General features: G+C 37.6%; 1 protein-coding gene across 9 annotated transcripts in view; it reads right to left on the bottom strand.

Annotated features, from left to right (window-relative positions):
- ldb3a (LIM domain binding 3a) overlaps positions 1 to 25,734 on the bottom strand; it is a 63,043-nt gene extending 37,309 nt beyond the window's left edge. For 5 of the 9 annotated variants that reach the window (XM_047154036.2, XM_047154033.2, XM_053679817.1 and 2 more), the window contains exons 1-2: positions 16,765 to 17,152; positions 3,383 to 3,534 (exon numbers count right to left, since the gene is read on the bottom strand). In XM_047154036.2, the coding sequence (XP_047009992.1) occupies positions 3,383 to 3,534; positions 16,765 to 16,860 (248 nt within the window). In that variant the 5' untranslated portion in view covers positions 16,861 to 17,152. The other 4 variants (XM_047154032.2, XM_047154035.2, XM_047154034.2 and 1 more) reach the window with 3 other exon arrangements.
- Between the last annotated feature and the right edge of the window lie 729 nt (positions 25,735 to 26,463).

Here is a 26,463-nt window from a genome sequence, read left to right as displayed (position 1 = left end):
CCTCCCACCATGTTATCTTGTCCCCAGCCTTTCAGTATGGACAATGGGATAAAATATCTAAAACTATACTCTACATCCCACAGAGCACGGAATGTTTCATACTATCCACAACAAAGCAGATCCACTGCACTACAGAATGTGAATGTCTCCTGCACTGTTTGTGTGTATGTATGTAGGGTACATTCTCTTTGTACGTACTGTATGCATGTATGTTTGTATGTACAGCATATATGTATGTACTCAATATACATATGTATATCAATATATAGTGTATGCACTAAAGTTTATGTACTGTGTGCATAAGACCTTGAAAAAATAAGGTTCGATTTTCTTATATTATATATATATATATATATATATATATATATATATATATATATATATATATATATATATATATATATATATATATATATATATGTGTGTGTGTGTGTGTGTGTGTGTGTGTGTGTGTGTGTGTGTGTGTGTGTGTGTGTGTAAATATTAATATAATATTATATATACATTATTACTCATGTCAAGCTTGTAATTTTCTTATTCTATTGGCAGATCATTTTGCTTCTTAAAAAAACTTAAAAATTAGCAAAATGATCTGCCAACAGAACAAGCTTGAAATGAGTACAAGTGGTTTGAAAAATGTTTAATGAGCTTATACTTGGTTTGTTGAAATCATATAATAAGAAATACTAGATAAGCGATAAGCAGCTATATTTAAAGTATTTCCACTTGCTGTCATTTTTTGCAGTGTAAATAGATAAAAAAAAATATCCCTTTAGCTCACTTACTGAAACCTCCATATCATTTCTTAAAATATTCTTATAATTTAACTATTGTTATATTTTATGTATTGGTGTTACATGTAGCTGTTTAACATAAAAGAATAATCATTATACCAGTATCACACATTCATTCACAGAATATCCTGTACAGAGCCCAAGTTTGTTCAAGAACTGCAAGTCTGTTGATGTGAAACTGTGAGACACAAGTTTCACATATGCATTTGGTTTTGTAATCATGTTTTCGGAGATTAAAGGGAATAATCTGTCATGCCAAAGCGAACAGAGAGAAATTCACAGAAAAGCAACAGGTATAATGTGTTGGCACTTATGTGAAGCACTCAGCACTCAATTTTGTTTCTTTAAAATGCAGTGATTCACAAAAGCATGAAAGATTTTGCTTTCAGAGTGACCATGGGAGGGATCAGACTCTAAAATAATCACTAGGCACAAAGTAGGCTGTGATTTGTTCTCAAGCAATATACCTTGAGTAGAAAACCAATAAATTGTAAATAGAAACATTATGAGACACTGCACGATGAAGCAGGATTGTTTCAGCCACACAATTTCTCTCAGTGTTTCTCCTAGTATAGCTGCACATCATATCTGTCTCATTACACTGAGGCGTGGCTAATTGACTGGAAAGAAACGTGAGAGAAATGAAAATCTGTGACCTTTATCTGGCAAAACACTGCACCACGTCTTCTGAATACAATCACACACATACATACATACATCTTACGATAAACAACACATTCACTGCACTTACAGCAAATCTGAGAGACCTGCTAATGATGGTTGGAGAAAGAAAGTGGAAATCTGTCAGACGAAAGTCAGTGAGATTACCATCAGTTTTCATTTTCAGAAATTCAGTAAGCAATTTGTAGAGAGGATTTAAAATAAATGGGTCGACAGCCACTGGTTATACCCTAAAGGAAAACACTATAAAGAATGCCTGGACAAAAAGATGTAATGTAAAAAATATTTTGATGCAGCGTTATAAAAATGTGTATCAGGTTCAAGGTGAAGCACATGGCACTTTACCCTTTTTCATTTTGTTCTGGTGGTAACTGAGAGGATGAGTGGTTGTTGTAATCCCTAAATCCTTCATGATGGGTGGAGTTAGGGAAAGCATAAGAAAGGCAATACATTTCAGTCATCATGAAAGAGTCCCAGTACTGGCTAGGTTGGTTTGGTTTGTCGAACCATTTATGACATTAACTTCTAGAAATCAAAAGTCTCTCTACCCACCACCGACACCCCATACAACCACCACTGCATCCATAAAGCCACCCACATTGTGGATGACCCCTATCACCCATCTCATGGACTCTTCACTCTCCTGCCATCTAGCAGAGCATCTATGCCACAACTGGCAGAGAGAAAACACCCTGCTGCTCCCCAACACTCACCTGGGCTAGTCAAACACCTAAACCAGTATGACTAAATAGCACTGCACAACTACACTTTATACAGCTGCATTAGACACTTTATGGAAGACTAAAAGTATTGCTGCTACCCTACCAAGAGTTTACAGCCCATGTCTTGTGTATTTATTGTCCTGCACTCGTCTCAAACCGTTGTGGATTTGCACTTTATTTCATCTTGTGCACTGTTGTGTGTTGCACCATGGTCCTGGAGAAACAACATTTCATCCCAATGTACACAAGCTATATAAAGAAATGACAATAAAAACCCACTTGACTTGACGGAATCTCATTTAGCCTGCCTTGTACTTCAATATCAGCACCAGACCCTTAACTCCTAATCTATCTGTCTGATCACCTTTACTGTCACGCTAAACACCACTGACAGCAGCTTGACGAGAGTGTGTCAGTCAAACAAGTGTGGCAGTGACACATTAACCAGTTAATTATCCATACTTGATTTTATTTGTATTGTTTTATTTATTCTATTTTATTTGCTTAGCCCTTTATTTCTTTTTTGCTTTCTGTCTTTTATTGTTTATTTTTAATACTGATTTTATTTTCTTGTATAAGTCTTCTGTAGAGCACTTTGTAAACATCGTTTTGAAAGGTAAGCTTCACTTACTTACTTACATACATACATACATACATATATACATACGCACACACACACACACACACAAAATAAATACTGGCACCATTATACATCTTAACACAATTAAAAGTGCCATTTAAACTGACTGTTATCAGTAATACTATATCACACATTTGACAAGGGTTCATAATATGAAATGCCAACTCTATCCCTCATCCAAAGATGTTTATAAGTTTATGGGTGCAATACCCTGAATGGTGCAATCCACAATATGGCCAGGTTTAACCCCTATAAAACCTCAAACAATATCCTCTACTTTCATCCTTACAATTCTGCTTGTGAAAATACAGCTGCAACCCGTAGTGCATATTTAAAAATATAAGGTAATATAATGTTATGTAATGTAGTATATAAAAGAAATAACTATAGTAGCATCTGAATTATAGTATTATAGTATATGTATTTATAATACTATATTATATATACACTATATAGACTTATTAAACCTAATATTAATAGGTTTACTATTATAAAGTACTCGCAGACACACACACACACACACACACACAGACAGGTCACTGTACTTCGCCATGGTGAGGGCCAGGTTGTAGTTGGCACTCTTGATCTTGTTCTGAGCCTCCAGGTGAGTCATGCCCTCAGTGCTGACACCATCGATGGCTACGATGATGTCACCCTGGGACAGGTTACCTGAAGCTGCTTTGCTCCCAGGAGTGATCTGTGGAAAGAGAAGGTGGACCAGTGATCAACATATTTGCATATCATCACCTAAAAACAGCTTTAAAGTTATCCTTTAAAATGATCTGCCAATGTACAGTCCCTTCTGAAAGTATTGGAACGGCAAGGTCAGTTCTTTTGTTTTTGCTCTATACTGAAAACATTTGAGCTTGAGATCCAAAAGATGAATGAGATGATAGATCAGAATTTCAGCTTTCATTTCCTGATATTTAAATCTCTGATGTGTTAAACAACTTAGAACATGGCACCTTTCAATTGAACCCTCCTATTTTTTCAAGTGATCAAAAATATTGGAACACACGACTGACGGGTGTTTCTTGATTGTTTAAACAATTAATAGCTTGAATATCTATTCTTGGTTTGAGCCCTGGGTTTTGCATGTGAAGACTGCATTTGTTAAAAAAGGATAAACCAGCATGAAGACCAGAAAGTTTTCTATGGAAGAAAAACAAGCCATTCTGAGGTTGGGAAAATTTGGAGTGACCTGAAAAAGAAATAAACCACTGGTGTACTAACAACCAGACATGGAACAGGTCGGCCAAGGAAACAACAGCAGTTAATGACAGACTTTGTGAGATGTTGTGAAGAAAAACCCAAAAACAATAGTCAGTGACATCACCAACAGCCTCCACAGGGCAGGGGTGAAGGTATCACAATTCACCTTTTGAAGAAGACTTTGAAAGGCCAGATTAGAATTTATAAAAAAATGCAGGGATGAGCCACAAAAGTTCTGGAACTAAGATTAACTTGGAGGTAGTGTCTTGGCTTGGGCTTGCATGGCTGCTTCTGGAACAGTCTCACTCATCTTTACTGAAGAAGCAACTCATGATGGTAGCAACAGAATGAATTCAGAAGTTTACAGGAACATTCTGTCTGCCAATTTAAAGACAAATGCATCCAATCTAATCGGGAGGAACTTCATCATACAGACCAGACGATGACCCAAATCACACGGCCAACAAAACAAAGGACTTCAGAAGGGGAAAAAGTGGAAGGTTTTGACAGACCAAGTCAATCACCAGACCTTAATCCAGTTGAACATGCATTTCACATCCTGAAGAGGAGACTGAAGGAAGAAATCCCCTGAAACAAAGAATAACTGAAAGAAGCTGTGGCACAATCCTGGAAAAGCAACACAAAAGAATAATGCAACAATTTGGTGATGCCAGTGGGTCGCCGGCTTGATGCATTAATTGCAAGCAAGGGATATGCAACCAAATATTAAGTGTTATCTACTTAAAGACAATCTGTACCAATACTTTTGCACACCTAAAAATTGGGCAGTCTGTCACCAAAAGTGCCATGTTCTAAGTTGTTTAACACATCATAGATTTAAACATCAGGAAATGAAAACTGAAATTCTTATCCATTGTCTCATATAATGTCCTCAGTGTATTGCAAAAACAAAAGAATTGGCCTTGCCGTTTCAATACTTTCCAAGGGGACTGTACATGGGCCAGAAAAAATAACAGCTAATTAGAGGATTATGTGATTATTTAAAAAATATACAAAGCCTTGCTGTCATTACAATAAAAAAAAAAACAGCATATGAAACAACACCATGCTGTCCTGCTTAAGTCATATTATTATAAATAAACTGGACACAGGATCCAGGCGTCTCTACTGACATTTCTCTTTAAATCTGTAATATCCATTGGGCTTTTTGGAAGGTTATTTCTGTCACCACAACACTCCTGCAGCCAAACTGAGTCTACTCATTCTCCCAGGGAGCTAATTATGTATATTAAGGGCAGAGGTTGGAAAATCTTCATTATCTGTAGTATCAATTGCAATAAAAAGTTATGACCAGACTGTAATAGATTATATTTTGTGTGTGTGTGTGTGTGTGTGTGTGTGTGTGTGTGTGTGTGTGTGTGGGTGTGTGTGTGTTTGTGTAATTTTATAGACTGACATCTATTCATTTTGCAGACAATTTTGTCCAAAGTGACTTTTGGAGCTAATCAGATGAAGGTGAAGGGTTGATGAAGTACTATGACTGCACTTTGTATGCAGGCTAAGGCTATATGTGTAATTTGTTAGCCATCTTGCAACTGGCCATATACTTGAAGTGTAAGGTAGAGATATACAGATGTGTCAATATTGTTATCAAGAAAATCTAAGCAAGCAAAGAGGGGAACAAAAAAAAACAACAGAATTTTACCACAAAAAACACTACCTATTTTGGTGGATGAGACAGCAAAATACAACAAAAATGGCAAAAGTCTGATGTAAGCTTCTAATAAGATTACAATAATAATAAACAGCTTCTCCATTTTTTTTTTTTTTGTTAAGACTCCACAATCCCACCCACTTGATTTCTATTGGCTCACAAGTCTAAGGATCCTTAATCCTAAATTCACAGGTTTAAATTACCTAGATAAAGTTGACTTGGAGACACAGTAACCACTACCAGAAGTAAATGCATATCTTTCATGTCTCATGTCTTTTCCCCTTCCGTGAATTAGCTCTTCCACAGGGGGAATTGTATTCATGTTTTAAAAAGGTTTTCAGGTTTTTCATGTATCATTGTAGCAGTGGGTGAAAAAGCGTAAATACTATGTCTAAACTGTAGCTGCTGGCACCTCTGGATAAACAAAAACATACAAAGGTAATTTAAGTATTTATTTTCTTCATGGATATTCTGTAGTATATTCATCTCATAGTCTTAACGACATATCAGTTTTCACCTGGTCTAGCTCGCCACAACTTTCTCCATACAATACTGCTAATACGATTTCTACTGTGAAGGTTGTTTCCACTTATAACAATAGGAACTGTTGAATGCACGTTAAAACACACTGTCTGATCCCCTTTCATTATAATACTTAGTTTTTGGAAAGGATATGATTTCCAAACATAGGGCTTCATGATGGACACCTGGCTGTCACACCAAAAAATCCACAAAAAATATGGCGAAAAACTTTTTTTCCCCAAATAATATAATGGTATCTTGACCCACATGCCAGTTCGGATGGGATTTATCTTGTGGGATTTATATAGCATTTTCCAGATGTGTGTATGTGCAGTCTGTGAAAATTTACTAACTGAAATCTCAGAGATACCCTGGTAATAATTAGATTACCCCACCTCTTCATGTAAAATTAATCCAATCCAAATAGGATACACTGAGTGGGTCAAACATATGCATGTATTTATATTTCCTGTTCCTTGGCTTTGCCCCGTTTTGCAGTCCCATATTACCCAGCTCTAAATTAAATCCCACTGCTCTCTCGTACTGTATCATATGCCAATATCGGCCTGTCAATATAAACCTTACTAAAATAATGGAGGGCAGAATTAACTGCATCCTACTCCTAGCCAGGTGCATTCAGTTGAATAACTGTCTTTGGACTGTTTGGCTGTGAAATGACAGGCAGAAATACCTAAATGCTGAGAGAGATCTGTACAGGGAAGCTCTTAAGCTAGGTCTGTGTGGCAATGGCTACGTTGGTTTTTTTTTCCCAGGGCAACAGTTGAACTCACTGGCTCAGCCTTGGGACTAACCACATGACCTTCTTTATAGAGGTCTTTCATACTCGGTATTGTAAATGACATCTCTACTTGGCTCTTGGAGCAGTCTGAGACTCCTGACATCTATGTAAAGGTTACCGTGGTGATAGTGTTGCTGATGTCGGGGAAGCCTTCTGGCAAATGACTCAATATCTTTGAGGAGTATTCCTGGAAGCCTCTGGATGACCTCTGCAGGTACATGATGCAATACCTCATCATGTGGTACAGCCTACAGTTCATTCAATAGTTTGGTTTGCTCAGACACATAGGTGACTATTGCACTTCAGAACAGCACTGTGATATCTAAGGGTGCTTTCACATATTCAGTATTTACTCTGTTTGAATTGAACATTGGTACATTTACTTCCTTGTTGTGCTTCATTTTCATCATAGTTGCACTTAAATGTGGACCGAAACCAAGTCCAAGACCGCTTATGAGAATTACTCTTGAGCCACCATCAAGGGAACCCTAGTGTGGTTCAATGCCTATAAACACAATTCAACCCTAAAGTAAACCAAACGTGCTGTGTATCATGAGTTGTGTGTAAGAGATTTTTTGACAAGTAAGAGGTCTCGGGTGACATGTGAGTAGGAAAAATGAGCCAATGAGGACAGAGTGGAGTAACCCAGCAGTATTCTGGATTACAGAACTGAACAATAAAAGAAAGGCTGATAAAGTTCACAAGCATCCATGTTCTCCAAGCTCCTGTGATTTCTTCCCGGACAAACCTTGCAAAAGTTTTGCTACCAATGAATGAAAGACTTTTCTGAGAACTTTTTCATCCTACCTCCATTTAAACATGTTACGTGAAACCGAATCATACCAAATAGAAAACTATTCAAAAGCTTAAATTTCCCTTTAATCCAGTTTACAGGATATTAAGTGAAAAGAGCCTTAACACAGATCAGGCTGCGTTAAGTATGATACTGGAGTTCTTTCATTTGACTACACAGGAGCACACTGAGCATTAGTCTTTATATTAATTCATAATATGGACCCAAAAACAAAAAAGCAAATGCCTAATGTAGTGTAATATATATGAATTTACTGGAAACTGGGTGCTCTCTGCTACTGGCTTTGTACCTAAAACTAGAGACAAGCCATTTCACTTCTGTTTCATTGCTCTGAATGCACAAACAGTTCTCCTTTCTATCTGATTTAGCGAAACTAACAGGTTGAGGAAAACTAAAGTAGCATGTCACAACAAAGGCTTTGAAAGTGCTAGGAAAGGATTAGCAGCACCGGCTCACACTTTACCTTTCTGCGCTCAGCTCATTCCAGTTGATGCCTGAGTGAATGGGTGGCTGATACGCAAGTACAAATCTCCTGTTCCCTCACAAACACACACAAAAGACCTGTTCTGCGAGCCAAAGAAAGCAGAGAGGGAGAAAGTAGGCCACTGAGAGAAAAGGAAAAGAGAGGAAATACGGACAACTAAGAAGACAAAGGTTAGGGCTGGATTGTGAGGCAAACTGTTCTTGATATTTGCAACTACATTATTAATGACTGTTGTTAAGACTGAATTGTGGAATTAAATGAGATGAGCTACTGGATCAACATTAAGTTCATGCCAGTACATCATGTCTGCAGTACATATCTGAATGAGTGCACATAACTGACATTTAATCTGATACTACTGTACTTAGTACCAACGGATGGTTTAGAATGAGGTAGAAATATGTATTTAGTACAAATGCTCATTTCTTCTAATAGGAGGTTTATAAGTGTTTTTTAAATATTGTAAATGTCATGTTGAATCATGATCTATGATCGGACAATTATCTCACTGTTAATTTTTTTTTTTCTTTTCAAGATACTTATTAAAATGCATTTTTGTTCTTTTTTTTTTTTTTTTTACCTAGTGCAGCTATTAAATCCACTGGTTCTCACGTCCAGCTGTGACTCCCCCAAAAATGTAAAATAAATAAATCATAAATAAATAAATACACTGTAAAACGTGATAGCCCCATTAAGTTACGGGAACTTATTTCTTCTATATTGAACTCAAGTTTATAAGTTTTCAAAAAGTAAACTTAAAGTAATCCATTGTCTTGCCGTGGAAAACTTAGAAAACATAAATATTTGAGTTGAAACAAAGGTTATCTTCAAGTTGAGTTTACTCACGTTTTTAAGGCAGAAGGTCAACCTTCGTTTCAAAGTTTAAACACCTGAAATCTTTTACAGATTAAATAAAGTCTTTATTTAAAAAAATAAGAAGAAGAAAAGAATAACAATTAAGGGATTTGGTGTTTTGTTTCCTTTTGGATTTTGTATAAAGTGACTTTATTACAAAAAAAAGTAGAAGAAATATTTTCAGCACATTTAAAAAAAAAATTTTTATTTTGACTGCCAGCTTGTTTGTTTATAAATGGTCGATTTATACAGACCAGGTTACCATACCATGAATATTTAAAACCGTAATACCCCTACATACAATTACAGTTTCCATTTTTAACTTAAGCTAGACATAAGGATAATGTCTAGATTACAACTATATAAAATAACTATTTGGTGAACATTCTTTCAGATGATATATTCACCATAGAGAGGATGGAGCAGGTTGGTTTGTCTGGGTGTGGGAGCTTACTGTTGATATATATAACTCTCCAATAGTGCTGAGCTGACCTTCAACAGTGTACTAAAAACAACCGTGCCTGTCAGCACACTCAGCTACTGGCTCTCATGGCACAGGCCAGGCCGGGAGGGGCTGCGGAGCTGCTGGTATGCAGGTGGTCTCTTTAGGATACTCTAACATAAGCAGCAAGTTATCTAATGACTGTCTGGAATGGCTGGAATCACAGAATATACAGCATAGCTTGAAGCTAGCATTGCAGAGGGATGCTTACAAGTGGACAGGTTAAGAGGTGATTATTTCTATACTACAGACTAATCTATGCTGCTAAACAAGAGACTGTCATAAACTACAAAACTAAGATAAAATACAGAACACAAGATGTTATAAATTCAACTCAAATGGTTCTTCAAATGGAGACTTCACAGAAGTGCTTAGCTTTGCCTTATAGCTTTGAACCAGACTGGAATGGGTTTTGGATGCAACTAGTAAAATAAGCAACCCAGTTGTGTCTTTGGTATGGGTTCTTTTTGAGAACATTACAGGCTACTGATATTAGACCAACAACAGTAAGGTCACAGGTTCAAGCCCTGAACAATGAATTAGTGCCTCCAAAAGTCCACACTGTGTATCAAGGGAGAAAAGGAGATTATACAACAGGGTAAAAAAATTTTTGATGAACATATTAACTAAACAACAATGAAACAAACAAATGGGTAAAGAAATTAAGTCATTAGTTTAGTAAAAGGTGGCTGAATGGGTGCAGAAGTGTGAGCAAAGCATTCCATGTAATGAAACTATCACTGAACATCTAGAAAATAAGCCCACAATCAATCTATCAATCTACCTATCTGATTTCACATTTGTAACCACAACTGACCCATAACTGTCTTTCAAATTTTTAATTTGAAAGAACCTTTTCCCTGAAATGACCCACATCCACACATCAATTTCTTGGTTTGGCCAATTGTTTTGGACAGTATTCGGTTTCATTTGGTTCCCCACAGCTTTGTTCGAATCAATTTCACAAATATCAAGTAAATCACCAATTCTTCATCCTTCCACTAAATACAGTCACTGCTGTTGCTGTCCTCTATTGTTGGTTTGTGTTGAGAAGAAAGTCACCAAATTTTGATTCATGATGCATTGCCACATATCGAATAGCCATTGTAGGTCCACATATGGAAGCGTCTCAGATCTGATTTGAAAAGATCTGATTTTTGAGTCCATACAGTCCTGAAAAATCTATTCTGTGTCACATTAAATCAGAAAATCAGATTTATATCACTTCAACCTGGTTATGTGAATGTAGTCTAAAAGCCTCATCACAGTATTCATTCACCCTAGACTTCAGAAAGCACCAGGCCTCCCTGTAGGCAAGTATATAAAACCTGGTCTTCATCTCTTTTTGGAAACCTAAGTTCAGTCCAATAAATGTCATGTGTATAACCGTTACATGTTTTAATACCTGTTTAAAATATCTTAACGCTAAGAAGCTGGTGGAATGGTATGTGGTATGGTAAAAAAAAACCTTTAGAACCATTAGGGCGTACATGCCAACGTGTCACCTACCACACACGCACTCAGGCACACACACTTTTGTAATTTTATCTTTGTGGGGTATTTTCAAATGACGTGATACTGTAGATAATGTTTAAGACTCTGGGTTACTGATCAGAAGGTTAGGGGGTCAAGCCCCAGCACTGCCAAGCTGTCACTGTTGGGCCCTTGAGCAACCCTATCTGCTTCAGGGGTGCTGTATCATGGCTGACCCTGCGTTCTGACCCCAGCTTCCTGGGATATGCAAAGAAAAGAATTTAACTGTGCTGTAATGTATATGTGATAAATAAAGGCTTCTTATTATTATTCTTTCAGTTTTTTGTTCTAAATAAAAGTTTGGGCCAGCCAAATTTCCCACAAGGACACAACTATCACATATTCCCAAAATTATGGGAACTTTATGGTCTCTATAAGGAAATAAATAAAGGGGAAAAATATGGCTACACACACACACACACACACACACACACACACACACCTATCCATGTATGATTGTAAATCTTGTGCAGAACATAGATAGTAAAGCATTGCAGATGTTGTAAATCATAAAACGTGAATGCGATGTTTGACATTTCAGTCTACTACCCGATGACAGAAGGACACATTTCTAATGCCACTGTCCAATTGGATCAAATGTCACAGGGCTTGGCTACAAAATATCAGGAAATACAAAGCCTACAATTCAGCGAGCTAAATCACGTTTTGGAGCCACACTGCAGTAATGATCATTAATGACCAGGTGGCCACTGGCTAGAATGCAGTCTAAGATCACTTACAGTGTAATTACAGTGCCCGTTTATACCACTGATTGAAGAGATATCTCCATTATGCTAAAAACTAGTGTGCGGCTCAAAGGAACTTACATTGCAAAACACAATATGTTTCTGGGGAAACTATACTGAAACTTTTTTGTAGCATTGTTACTTGATTAATTTTGATATAATTAGGTCAGACAGGAATAAACTTGGTTCTCAAATGCTTCAACAGTGTCCAGAGTTCGCCTGCAAATATAGTTGCAATCAAAATGATTTAAAACCCATTGCAAATCAGGTTTATTATCAAAATTTACAGATTGTTTGCAATGAACAAATCAAACAAAAGCAATTGAAATAGTTCAACACAACAAATATTTCAAGTGGTTTCCCCAAATTCAACTGAAAATACAACTTTAAATGATCTCTCCAGTTTAAAAATTATTCAACCCCTTCATAGCAAGCATCTTTAGTATTTAGTAGAGCACCCTTGTGCTGTTATGATCTGCTGCAAATGAGATGCAGAGCTTCTGGCAGCGCTAAGAAGCTCTGCATCTGTGATAAGGAATCTTATCACATTCCTCATGAGCAATGGCCTCCACTTCAGGAATATTCTTGGGTTTGTGTGCTGCTACCGTCTTCTTCAAATCCCACCAGAGATTTTCTATGGGGTTCAAGTCAGGTGACTGTGATGACCCTGTAGAATCTTCCAGGACTTCTTCTGCAACCAAGCCTTGGTGAAATTTGAGGTATGCTTGGGATCATTCTCCTGTTGGAAGGTCCAATGACGCTCAAGCTTCAGCTTCCTCACAGGCGGCATGACGTTTCCTCCTAGGATTTCTTGATACTTCATTGAATCCATCTTGCCTTCCACACGCTGCAGGTTTCCAGTGCCAGAGGATGCAAAGCAGCCCCAGAGCATCACTGAGCCACCACCATAATTGACTGTGGACAGAGTGTTCGATCTTCATTCTTTCTTTCTCCAGACATACCGCTGATCCATCGTGCCAAAAAGTTCCAGTTTTGTTTCATCGCTCCACAGAACAGAATCCCCAAACTTCTGTGGCTTATTTATATGATTTTGAGCCGACTATTCTTGTGCTTTTGGGACAGTAGTGGTGTATGTCTTGGAATTCTGGCATGGAAACCTTTTGTGTTTAGTACGTGTCTTACTGTGCTAACTGAAACCTCAGTGCCTATTGCCACAAAGTCTTGCTGCAGGTTTTTTGCATTCACTCGAAGGTTTTTCACAACCTGCCTTTTCAGAAATCTGGTTGCAGCCGTTGATAGCTTCCTTTTTCTGCCCTGTCCTGGTATTTCATATGTTTTCTACCCCTAGCCAGTTCAGGTATTTCATGTGTTCCAGCTCACACGGGGTGCAACCAATTGAGCCCTTAGGGAGTCGAATAATTTTGAAACTGGAGAAGTCATTATTAGTTACATTTTCTGTTGAATTTGGAGAAACCACTTGAAGCATTCGTTGTATTATTGAACTATGTCAATTGCTTTTGTTTGATTTGTTCATTGCAAACAGCTGAAAATCTGTATATTTTGACAATAAACCTCATTTGCAATGGGGGTTAAAAAGTTTTGATTGCAACTGTAAAGTCAAACTTAGCAATCTGTTATGTTTTTACCCAAACATAAAATCAGTTTATAAACCACAAACTCAATGAAATGCAAGAATTACAAAAGGGTTAAAGTGATAGTTCACCCAAAAATGAAAATTCCGTAATCAATTACTCCCCCTCATGTCATTCCAAAACCATGACTTTCGTTCATCTTCAGAACACAAATGAAGAATTTTTTTATGAAATCTGGGAAATTTCTGTCTCTCCATTTATAGTCCATGTAACCAAAACTTTCAAGCTCCAAAAAGTTCATATAGGCATCGTAAAAGTTATCCATGTGACTCCGATGATTTAATCCCTATTTTACAAAGCGATGCAATGATTTGTGTGCACAAAAAAACTCAAATAAAGTCTTTATTTACAAAATATCTTCACTTCCGCATAGATCTCCGACGCACATTCACACGTCTTTCAGCATTTCATCCAGAATGCCTACTGAATAAGAGTGCTGTATACCAAATCCATCTGGCCTCCGTCAGTAGATTTTTTCACTTCATCTAAACTTCACACAGAAGTGTATTTATATCCATCATCTGCTGTATTCGATTATAAGAGCTGCAATCTAATGCGTCCTAAGCGCCATCTGTTTAGTTTTTTATACAGCCCTTGGCCATAAAACCTCAACTAAATCTTTATTTCCAAAACCAGGCTTTTATAAATGCCAAATGCTAAAAAAATTTTAATTAGCGACTAGGAAAAGTAAATGGGAAAACACCATTAATGGTTTGAATCGATAGAGATTGATTGGTAAATCTGCTCTGGGAGTGGTAGTATGTAATTTTAATTAAACAGGAAAATAAGAATCCACTTAAATTGTTTTACGAATATAAGTACCACTCGGGAGAATGTCACAGTAGCCAGTGCTACTCAGCAGTTCTCTTGCTACACAGTCATACTAGAATAAAATTATAATAAAAAAATGTATAAGAAATTTCAGTTGGACCACAAAAATGACATTTGCTTCGAGGAAAAAAACTGGTGTGTCTGAAACAGCACACAATGTAAATATAGTGCACTGCATATTGTCATGTCCAAAAGCATAGTGTTGAATATTTATTGCACCAATATAATCCCAGAATGTTTAGGATTAGTATCTAAATTATTGTACCCTAGTAGGTACAGCATACCTTAATTGCACTTTGCAATTGGTAGGGAATTGAAACCAAGGAAATATATTTAGAGCACAATGAGAGTAGAAGAATCCAGAAGCAACCATAACTCATCCTATTTTCCATTGGTTAGACTCAAGCTTGACCCAGTGCATGAGAATCAGGAGCATATTTCATCATTTTAACTGTCACATTCATAATAAAACATGTTTTGTATTATAGTGCACCAATTACAAAATATCCCAAAGAACACAAAGACAAATGTGCAAACACAGTCACTATCACACACACCTGGCACTTAGCAGTAGTACCTCCATGCCCCCGAGTGTGTAGTTGAAATTGTCATTATTTAAGGCTATTTTTAGCAGAATGCCACAGAACCCCTTTGCAGAGAGTGAAGCTTTGCGTCTCAGCTGTCACTGCAGTGACTGACTAGGCCTTCTGCTGCTGGGCCTTTACTGCAGGGGGAAAGCCTTCACGACTGACTCACACATCCGAATTTAAACACCACACTCAAATACTATCCAAACTGAGGAATCCTCCTAAAACAAGACAGACAATCAGTGCGTCCGACTACGTTTACTGGAAAACCAGAATACTGTACCCACGCACTAATGTATCATGGATACGGCATTGTCTTTCACTGACCACAGTCATTTTCAGTGATGGACCACAAAAGGGGGTTAACGTCAGAGGATTGATGTTAACCAGGAAAATGAGTGGACACGCATTGTTCCTGACCACAAAGCATGTGAGGAGTGGTGACAGAATGGGAGAGGATCAGCGTCATTCAGCTCGTATCCTACTGCTACTGTTTGCCCCCCTTATCCCTTTACACACGGCTATTTTTTCAGGAGCCTTTCAAGCCAGAATGACAATTGAGTCGTGAACTTTTCCTCACCGCAGAGCCGAGAATAGGAATGTCCAGAACTTTAGCTCACAAAGATTTGTCGATAGGTGCACACACACACATGCACACACGCACACACAAATGTGTCCATCCCGATATAGAAAGAAGAACTACTACTAAGTGCAGATACCTTAAAATACCCGCATATCTATAGTACTTTATATCACATTCTCAAATCTGATTGGTCAGAAGGTGTTGATTAATTCTCTCTAACAATAACACTGACAATACTGATGGCTAAAGGGTTGTACTCGTTCTAATATGTGATTGTTCCTATTCTACACAGGAACTTGTATGTTGAATGATCCATGTAAATATATTTTTAAAAACTGTGTAAACGTTTATATGGTTAAGTTAGACATTAAAACTAACGCTTCTAACTTAAAAACGTCAAGATTTCAAGAATTCAGGACAGAGCACTTTGCGCTTCACAATTTCTCAGTAACATGACAAGCTTCTTAGCGTCAAAAGAAAGAAAAAGGCTAGTAAGGGTACACCTATTTATAGCTGGTAATGGTAACTAACTTGTTTTGCAATTTTAAATGTAAATATAAATGAATGAATAGTATGACATGTAACAAGTACAAGAAATAGTCAGCATTGATCAATTGCTGTGGTATAAGAGGAATAAAACACTTTGGGAAATAATTGGAAAATAATCAACTTCAGGGCATCACACCACCCCATCATTAATTACTTACAAGAGATTGGATTTCACAATAATAAACTCAATGAGAACACAAGCCTCTTAACACTGAAATGCCATTTCTGTCTAATAAGATGCCAAAAGTAAACAACCACAAAAAAAGATCATTGTTTTGAGATGAGCCTTCTTCACATAATAGAAGCAGATAAATAGAAACCATCAAGTCCCCAAACATTCCGACAGAAATGATCATCTGCATAATCTCAAATTATAAATCAGCACCCACACTGAATTCAGAGCATCCTGAGCATCTTGCTTGGACACCTGAATGTTGTTCTTCCTACAGTATATTATAGAGTAAATAAAGACGCTTACTCTTTCATTCATTCATTCTCTCTCATTCAGGCCACACACACTGATGTGGGACCTGAATGGGACCTGTTTCTCAGTGCGAGTGGATTCTAAACGATCGGTAAAGTATGAAGTGGACTTGAGGTACTTGATTTTGGACTTTCTTACCCGGGAAATGGTGAGAGGCATGTTGAAGTCCTTGCCTCCTTGCAAGCGGAAGCCCCATGGCGCGGGTCCAGCAAGTGTCACAGTATAAGTGCTCATGGTTCAAAAAAATAGCTGTATTATTGGGTTTGTACTTCTTCCTCCAAACAGTTGGGGAAAATGGAGGTGAAGATCGGGAAGGTTCTAAGTAGCCTCTGAAAGAAAACAAAAAGTTAAAAATAAAGATGAGAGGGGAAAAAATTGAGCAAAGCAAAACTTTTTTTTTTCCTTCCTTGATAAAGAAAAATGCAAAAATCTATAATACAACAAGCAATACAGGCCCAACCAAAACTCTAACACAAAGTAATGAGTGCAAGAGACAGAAAAGAATTGAAAGCTAGAGACAGAGGATTCTTGCCTGCTCAGATGAGCTGGACTGACAGCCTAAGAATAGGTGCCTCTCTGCAGAAACCGATAGCACAGAGGCATTGGGGCGGTGGGGTAGACGGGAGGGAGGGGGCCCCTTATATGGTGTGTAAGGGGACACCCAGAATGCCAGGCCTCCCATGATTCATAGGGCTAATATAGCCTCCTCTTAGGCCAAAAGAGATTTCTAGACCCCATTGCGAAGGTGCTTCACCAAACCAAAGAGATCTACAAAGTGGCCAGCAAAGAGAATGTGCAATTTATCAAAGTTATCATAGCGAGTAGGAATTAAATCAGTTCATAACTGTCCTGCCATTTTGAAGCACTCAGTATGTTTGATATTGTGACCATGTAATGCAACCATCATCCAAATCGACCAATTTCTCATCGTCCTACTTAAAGCTGGATGATAGTAGAATAACTAATGCATGAAGAAAACCGACTGGTTAGATACATGGAAGCTAACAATATTAGATGGGTACAGAAATACCACATTTAAGGATAATGGCGTATAGGGAACAGAAACATTACAGTTTCTTAGGACTGTAATGAGATGGGGGGGCGAAAACAGCTCTGACCCGACTCCACAACAGGACTCCACAAGACCTCTGAAGGTGTGCTGTGGTTTCTGGCACCAGTGGGGCCTCCATGGATCGGACTTGTTTGTCCAGCACATCCCACAGATGCTGGATCAGATTGCGATCTGGGGAATTTGAAGGCCAAGTCAACACCTTGATCTCTTTGTCATGTTCCTCAAACCATTTCCTAAACGATTTTTGCAGTGTGGCAAGGAGCATTATCCTGCTGAAAGAGACCACTGCCGTTAGGGAATACAGATGCCATGAAACGGTGTACTTGGTCTGCAACAATGTTTAAGTAGATGGTACATGTCAAGGTAACAGCCACATGAATGCCAGGACACAAGGTTTCCCAGCACAACATTGCCCAGGGCATCATACTGCCTCTGCAAGCTTGCCTTCTTCTTCTTGGGGCGGCTGTGGCTCAGGTGGTAGAGCAGGTTGTCAATTAATCACAGGTTTTGGTGGTTTAATCCCTGGCCCACATGCCTCCATATGCTGAAGTGTCCTTGGGCAAGACACTGAACCCAAAGTTGTCATTGGTGTGTGAGTGTGTGTGTGAATGATTGAGAAACAGTGTAAAATACTTTGTAGAGGTTTAAAAGGTTAAAAAGCGTTATATAAATGCAGACCGTTTACCATTCTTCCCATACTGGACACACACACGCCCAGCCCAGCACATGATGTTAAAGGAAACATAATTAATCAGACCAGATCACCTTGTTCTATTGCTCCATGGTCCAGTCCTGATGCTCATGTGCCCATTGTTTTCACTTTCAGTGGTGGTCTGCAGCTACGCAGCCCCATAAGCGGCAAGCTGTGATGCCCTGTGTGTTCTGACTAATTTCTATAGCCAGCATTAACTTTTTCAGCAATTTGTGCTACAGTAGCTCTTTTGTGGGATCTGATTAGACAGGATAGCCTTCGCTCCCCACTTGCATCAATGAGCCTTGGGAGCCCATGCCCTTGTCGCCGATTCAACAGTTGTCCTTTCCTGGTCGACTTTTGGTAGGTACTAACCATTGCATACCGGGAACACCCCAGAAGACTTGCTGTTTTGGAGATGCTCCGACACAGTCGTATAGCTGTCACAATCTGTCCCATTGTCAAAGTCGCTCAGATCCTTGCGCTTGCCCATTTTTTCCCTGCTTCCAAAACATCAACTTTGAGAACTGACTGTTCACTTGCTGTCTAATATATCCCACCCCTTGACAGTTGCCAATGCAATGAGATAATCGATGTTATTCACTTCACTTGTCAGTGGTTTTAACGTTATGGCTGATTGGTTTTGATTATGCATCAAAACCTACATTATTACTTATAGTCAGCATGGACAATAAGGCAAAAATATAATATTTTTACATGGAACATGTAGTGCTGGAAATGCTGGAACATCAAAAAAGCACAATGATTTTTACATGGAACATGTAGTGCTGGAAATGCTGGAACATCAAAAAAGCACAATGATTTTTTAAGCAATCACAAAAATAAAAATATTTAACTGCAAACCAAAAGAGAAGCCACCCAAAATTTGTTGCTGTGAGTGATAAAGTCAGTGTTATAGAAATACTCACCATAATGGGGATATTTTTAGAAATTGTATTGTGATGTAATTAATCATATTATTGACATCATTATCATATCGTCCACTTCTAGTAATGAAGTTATGTAACTGGGCAAATGTCAGCCTTAGAAAAAAAATGGAAAGACAGCAAGAAATCCTTTTTAAACTGCCAACTTAAGACTACTGCCTACAGTACTGATTTTTTTCAGAAAATAATTAGATTTTTTTAAGCATATGCAGTGCAGTGAAAAAGTATTTGCCCCATCCTGATTTCTTCTGTTTTTGTGTATATCTCATGCTAAATTGTTCCAGAAATTAAAAACGAAATCTAAGAGAAAACAAAGGGAACCTGAGTAAAATATAGTTTTTAAATGATAAAAGTTATTTATTGAAGCAAAAAAGTTATCCAATACCAACTGGGCCTGTGTGAAAATGTATTTTCCCTGTAGTTACTAATTCCCCAAATCTATGAAACTGCATTCATATTTGAGTTCAGCTGGCCTCTCTTGCATCAATAAAGATCACTGTTCATGACTCCACTATCAGAAAGACACTGGGCAAAAACAGCATTCATGGGAGAGTGGCGAGATGAAAACCACTGCTAACCTAGAGAACATTAAGGCTTGACTGAATTTTGCCAAAACACACCTTGATGATCTTCAAACCTTTTGGGAGAATGTTCTGTGGATTGATGAGTCGAAAGTGGAACTGTTTGGAAGACAAAACTAAGCATAGTATTCCACAAAAAGATCATACTTACAGTCAAGCATGGTGGTGGAAGTGTGATGATGTGGGGATGCTTTGCTGTTTCACGGTCTGGACAACTGGCAATAATTGAGGGAAAAATGTCTGGGCTTCAGTCCGTAAGTTGAAACTCAAGCGCAACTGGATTATGCAGCAAGACAATGATCCAAAGCCTAGGAGTAAGTCCTAGTCCAAGAAGTTAATGAAAGACTGATCTCCAGTTATTGGAAGCGTTTGGTTACAGTTATTGCTGCTAAAGGTGGCACAACCAGATTTTAAGTTTAAGGGGGCAGTTAGTTTTTCACATTGGTGACAGGTGTTGGATAACTTTTTTTCCTTTAATAAAATAAATATAGAAAAACTGTATTGTGTGTTTATTCAGATTGCCTTTGTTTTTTTACCTTGTAATTTGTTTGAACATCTAAATTTATTTAGTATGAGATATACACAAAAACAGAAGATATCACTTTTACACAGCACTGTACTTGATTCCTATTTCAGTTATCTATACAACACATATGAAGTGTCATGCATATCCGAGAAGTAACTCTGAACAACAGTTCCCAACAACCACTGCACCTCACTGCATCACAGTCACATGATCACCTGCACCTGAATCATGTCATGTTAATGAACTCTATGTGCTCATATAGCCACAGCTTGCACTGCACTCCTTGTCTTACATTTGTCTTCCTTTGCTGTTGTCTATGTTGCTGTGTTTAAGGTCTTTGGTTTATGTTTAGTCTTTGATGCATATTCATAGTTCTTATTTTGTTTTTTGTTTGCAACCAATTAAAAGTAAATCTGCACTTGCATCTGTCTTCACCTCCAATCGTGACATGAAGACATGTTATGTTAGATTAGGAAATGTCAACCTTATCAGCAGATGTTTTTAAAACTACACTTTTTATGTTCATTTTATAAAACAAATGTTTAAGACATTTTCTGAAACTGTAATATGTGTCCTCTCTTGACAATCTCTGTCCATGTAATTCCATATCCACCATTTATACATGCACATCTGTAACACGCAACTGAATATTTCATTTTTAAATATTGCTCTGTATTCTCTGTATAAAAGGTCAAATGACAAGCTATGCCTCAAAAACACAGTCTCAAACAGGCTCACTGATGCTAAGCCTATACAGGCAGTGACACATTTTTCAATTCAACACGAGTTAAAATGCCACCTATAACAATGGAATTGTCCAAGTACCTAATACTACTGTGATAGAAATATAGTTCTACCAAAAAGGTTTTGTTAAAATAACTGATGTTAGTAATTTAATGACTATTTTTTTCTTTTAACTACAAAGAAGCAATTTTTTTGATGAACCATTTCACGTTACATCAGTAGAGACAGATGTATGTAGGCATATGTTGTAGATCCAATCCAATTCAGCCATTCATAAAACATGCCTTAAACTAGCATCACCAGTTATAACAATTAAACTAATAATACATGAATGCCATGATTTACTAAGATTCACTCTTAAAGAACAGGTCAGGGAGTTTTTCCTAGGTTTCCTAGATTCTCCATCCCCCTTTTCACCGTTTCTAGTTATATTTTTCATTTCTAGCCGTCAGCATCAGAAACGTGAATGTGGGAATATCTATGTTTGAAGTGTGGATGTGTGAATATGTGAATGTGTGAATATCTAATAAACAACCAATCTTTTTTATCACTGAGAATTTCGTAGCACTATTATTAACTCTTACTGAATGGTCCTACATGTTGCTGTTTATAATAAAATCTATCTCAACTTCCCCACATTCTTACAGTGAATGAATGTTGGTATTTGTGTGCTCTAAATATTACCATAAAGCTAGTATGTAAGCAAGTGTGTTTTCCTGCCTCATTCAGGTGCTATAATGCATCTGAAGAAATTCCTCATAAGGAAGCCTCTGAACAATGTCAGTTCTGCACTCTCCTCCTACCATGCAGATAAGATGGAGCTGGTGTGCTGCCACAGGCTTTCGACATGGATATGAAGGAGAGAGATAATCATTTCAGGCCTGCCTGTCCACCCTGCCTAATTTAGGAGACCTCTATTGAGTAGCTAAATTTAGGGCTCTTTGTCACTGGAAGAATTTGAAGTAATGCTTGACGGTTCTGTAATCGAGTTCCTATAATAATGCCAACAGTGTGCTTATAGAGAGTCAGCTACTGAGAGGAGAACAGTAAGTGCATATCGCAATAAGAAATTTTTTTAAAATAGAATACGTGTCTCTGTTCACTGTGCCGCAAAAATACAGTAAATGACAGACACAATAATTGTAATTATTGTAATAATTGTGTTATAGTTTTGACGTTTGATGACACTGAAGGATGTCCTGAATGCACTGTTTTTTCTCTTTAAATACTAACCAAGGAGCATATTACTTGCAGAAATTATTGCAAATATTAATTATAATTTAAAACTCTCAATAGAGAGCTAGAGGCATAATATTGACATTAAGTAAGTATTAAAAAGGAAATGGTGTACTGTTAAAGAAAAATAATCAAGGACAGGGTGGTATGATAAGGCCTAATATGAAGCAGAGTTACTGGTACCACCATAGAGTTGATTATTTTCCTATGACAGCATATCCTGGAGTGTTTTATGTTTCTTCCTGTTATACCCCAGCAATTTGCCAGTGAATTCATTTTAGTTACAAGTTAGTTCCAGTTACAGATACATTTTCCTAACCAGCCTTCTTCTTTCTCTTTGAGGTAATAATAATAAAAAAAAATGCAGCTTGTTACAGTGAAACTTCAAAAAGCAACGATCTTCAGTATTACACTTTTCCTGTGCTGGAAAACCTTATGGAACAGCTTTATATTTACGGCATTTGGCAGACACCTTTATCCAGAGCAACTTAAATTTACCTCATTTACAGTATACAACTGAGCAGTTTAGGGTTAAGGGCCTTGCTCAATGGCCCAGCAGTGGCAGCTTGGCAGTGTTAGAATGTGAACTCCCAACCTCCTGATAATTAACCACTGAGCTACCGCTTCCCTCACTGCTTTACATCTGTCAAAAAAGTGCTGACACTGAAGACTTGTTCCCTGAATGTTAAATAAACGTCTCCTTACAGAAAGAATTCCCAGATCAATTAAAAAAATCATACTTTTCCTGTTTTTAGAATGTACTTAGATTATTATTACTATTAGATTTAGATGTAGATTATGTTGAGCATCCACCAAACAAGTCCCTAGGAATGAGTTGTAAACGTATTAGAACAAGAATAAACCTGTGATTTAGCAACAAAAGAGCATTCACCCTATCGATAGTCTGAAGTTGGTTGATACCACAGCCATCACTGGCCGAGCGCTCTGTGTAGGAGTGATGTCCTACTCTCTCCCCTTTGTTGATTAGGGCAACACTGGCCAATTGCAGACATCTGTAAGCTCATGTATGCAGAAGAGGGCAGACAGAGAGTCTGTCTCCAAGTGTATCCAGCTGCCCTTTGATATAGCATGAGCAGCAGTTTGCGAATATCCTGAAGCAGTGGCATCATGATAACCTTCACCCTCCCTGCTTGGTAACTGTGAACAACAACAAAAAGAAATCTGCTGCTATACAGGTGATAATTGGAACTTGCCCCACAGATGTTCCATAACACTGTGTAATTATATATATATATATATATATATATATATATATATATATATATATATATATATATATATATATATATATATATATATATATATATATATATATTTATTTTTTTAAACATGACATATAATAGCATCCTAAATTAAAAATTGCAATCGTTAACATATTGCTGTGGTATAAGAGGAATAAGAAACTTTGGGCTGTGCTGTTATAGGAAAATAATCCACATAGGCCTGCAGCGCACATTGTGTATTATTTTCATTTTTCTTACTTATCTTTATATATTGTATATATATATATATATATATATATATATATATATATATATATATATATATATATATATATATATATATATATATATATATATATATATATTCAAAATAAGGGAGAAAAGTGGGATAGATGCATTCCTGTGGTTTACTATATAAAAAGAAATGGAAAAGAAACATCCAAACCTTGTCTTCAAGAGTTACAGTAAATTCAAATACTAACTTAGTCATAAAATATAACATAAATAAGTAATATTGAGAGAGAGAGAGAGAGAGAGAGAGAGAGAGATAACTACCCAAAGACAAATTGTACACCGAGTAAAATGGTCATTGAAAAAATGGATAAAAATTAGTCATTATTAGAAATGCATCGACGCATCAGCCAATAATCGGCATCAGCTGATAAAGGCAATTTTTCATGCTAATCGGCTATCAACCATAGTTACAAAACATCCGATGATCAGGGCTGATTATATCCTGTCAATCAAAAGAGGGCGGGAAAACACATCGATTTCGTGCTGTGGGTAAAGATGATGTCTCTTGTGTGGAATGATGACAAAACTGCAGTCTGTAATCTCTGCACTGCTACAATTTTACACCGGAAGTGAGCAGCAGTGAAGCGGGAGTTTCGAGCTGCTCGCGCTGAATTAAAGGGGCACTACACTGATGAAAGATTTAAATGAAGATGAGTTGACAAAAAAAGTATACATTTTGCACAGAAAAATATATTTGCAGAGCAGTATTTTTCATATCCAGTTAATGTTAATATATAAAAAGAAAGTTGATATTATATATTACCAGTTTGATGTTCAATGATGAAGTAGAAATGCTTTTGTTTGTGGTGAGTGAATGTGAGACTAAACAGGAGGCTTTTTAGACTTCAGTCAATGTTAATACGAATTAATAACATTCAATAAGTTAAGAAATCTTACTTTAATCCTCAGAATTGAGTTCATGTGTTAATGTTAATTTGAGTGTTTTCTATTTATGAGACCAGTTACTGTGAAACAACTTGTTGAAATGGAGAGAATAAAGTTTTTATTTGCATTTCCTTCAGAATTGTGGAATTCATTATTATTAATTTAAAAGGCGTAAAAGGCAGAACTATCGGTATCGGTTATCGGCAGATATCACTCTGAATAATCGGTTATCGCATCGACTGAGAAATTTTAGCATCGGTGCATCTCTAGTCATTATTATTTTAAAAACTTATTATTTATATAAATATTAACATAATCTGTTCACTTTTCAACCTGTTAAACACCTGTAACCTGGACAGAGGAAAAAACCCCACAGTGGATAAACACCTATCCTTAGTGGTTATATTAATCCAGTTGGACACAAATAAACACTTTTATAAGTTTAATTTAATATTTATTTCATTCAACACGCCCCTTTTTTTCTGCTGTGGAATAACTGCTCATGTGTGCAGCTAGCTATTTTAAACATGCTGCTTGAAGTTAGAGTGAAACTGACTGAAAACAAACTACCAAACACTAGTTAGCAGATGCTAACTGTAAACAGGTGCACGCGCCGGCCGCGTCCATTCCAGCACGTGCGGTAGGCAGCCTAGATAGTCAACAAGTCGAGCACTAAACGGCTGCGTGTCCTGTTGCATCCAAAAGTTTAAAACAAATAAATAAGTCATTAAATAAAACTGTACTGAAAGTAACTGAACTCATTTCTGAGTTCACTACTTGCCGTAGAGAAGTGGAGTCGTGTCCGGTGTCCCCCTCCGTCCCTCTCCGTGTGCGCGCGCTGCCTGATCCGATTGCAGGACTGAGAGCTACGGAAGCCGCGGGAGTGGGACGGGGCATGGAAGGGCATCTTCATCAACTCAAGGGTCTTATTAAAGCCACCCCATCGTCTGCAGTGCTTAAAGGGCAATTGCGAGAAAGAAATATTGCCCACGCAATCCAGTGTGACCCCTGCTGAGGGGTATTTACTGCCTACGTTCGGTGTTAATTAAGGCTCCATAACAGGCTAAATGGACTGCACTTACAGCTCAAATACACGCCATGGTGGTGACGTCATTAAGCCAATACAATAAACCCACAATACTTGGACTTTTTAAAACAACCACACTCAACACTATTCATTCACATTTTAAACAATGATTAAAGTGTAAAATAAATAATGATTACTACTACTAAATACATCCATCCATCCATTTTCTATACAGCTTATACTACTGGGCCGCAGGGAACCTGGAGCCTATCCCATGGAACATCGGGCACAAGGCGGGGTACACCCTGGACGGAATGCCAATCCATCGCAGAGCACAATCACATAAACATTCACACACCCACTTACACACTACGTGATTGTGCCCTACGATGGATTGACACCACGTCCAGGGTGTACCCCGCCTTGTGGCCCATGTCCCCTGGGATAGGCTCCAGGTTCCCCGTGACCCTTTAGGATAAGCGCTATAGAAGCTGGATGGATGGATGTTCCTGGGGGGCATGCCCCCCCAAAAATTTTAAGTAATTTTGTAAAATTCTTGGGGGGTCTGTGCCCCAGTAGTGATCAAACTC

Source organism: Ictalurus punctatus, chromosome 3 (assembly GCF_001660625.3).
Source record: "Ictalurus punctatus breed USDA103 chromosome 3, Coco_2.0, whole genome shotgun sequence".
Taxonomy (NCBI): Eukaryota; Metazoa; Chordata; class Actinopteri; order Siluriformes; family Ictaluridae; genus Ictalurus; species Ictalurus punctatus.
The sequence above is the reverse complement of the archived record's forward strand: the minus strand, read 5'-3'. Positions and strand labels throughout refer to the sequence as shown.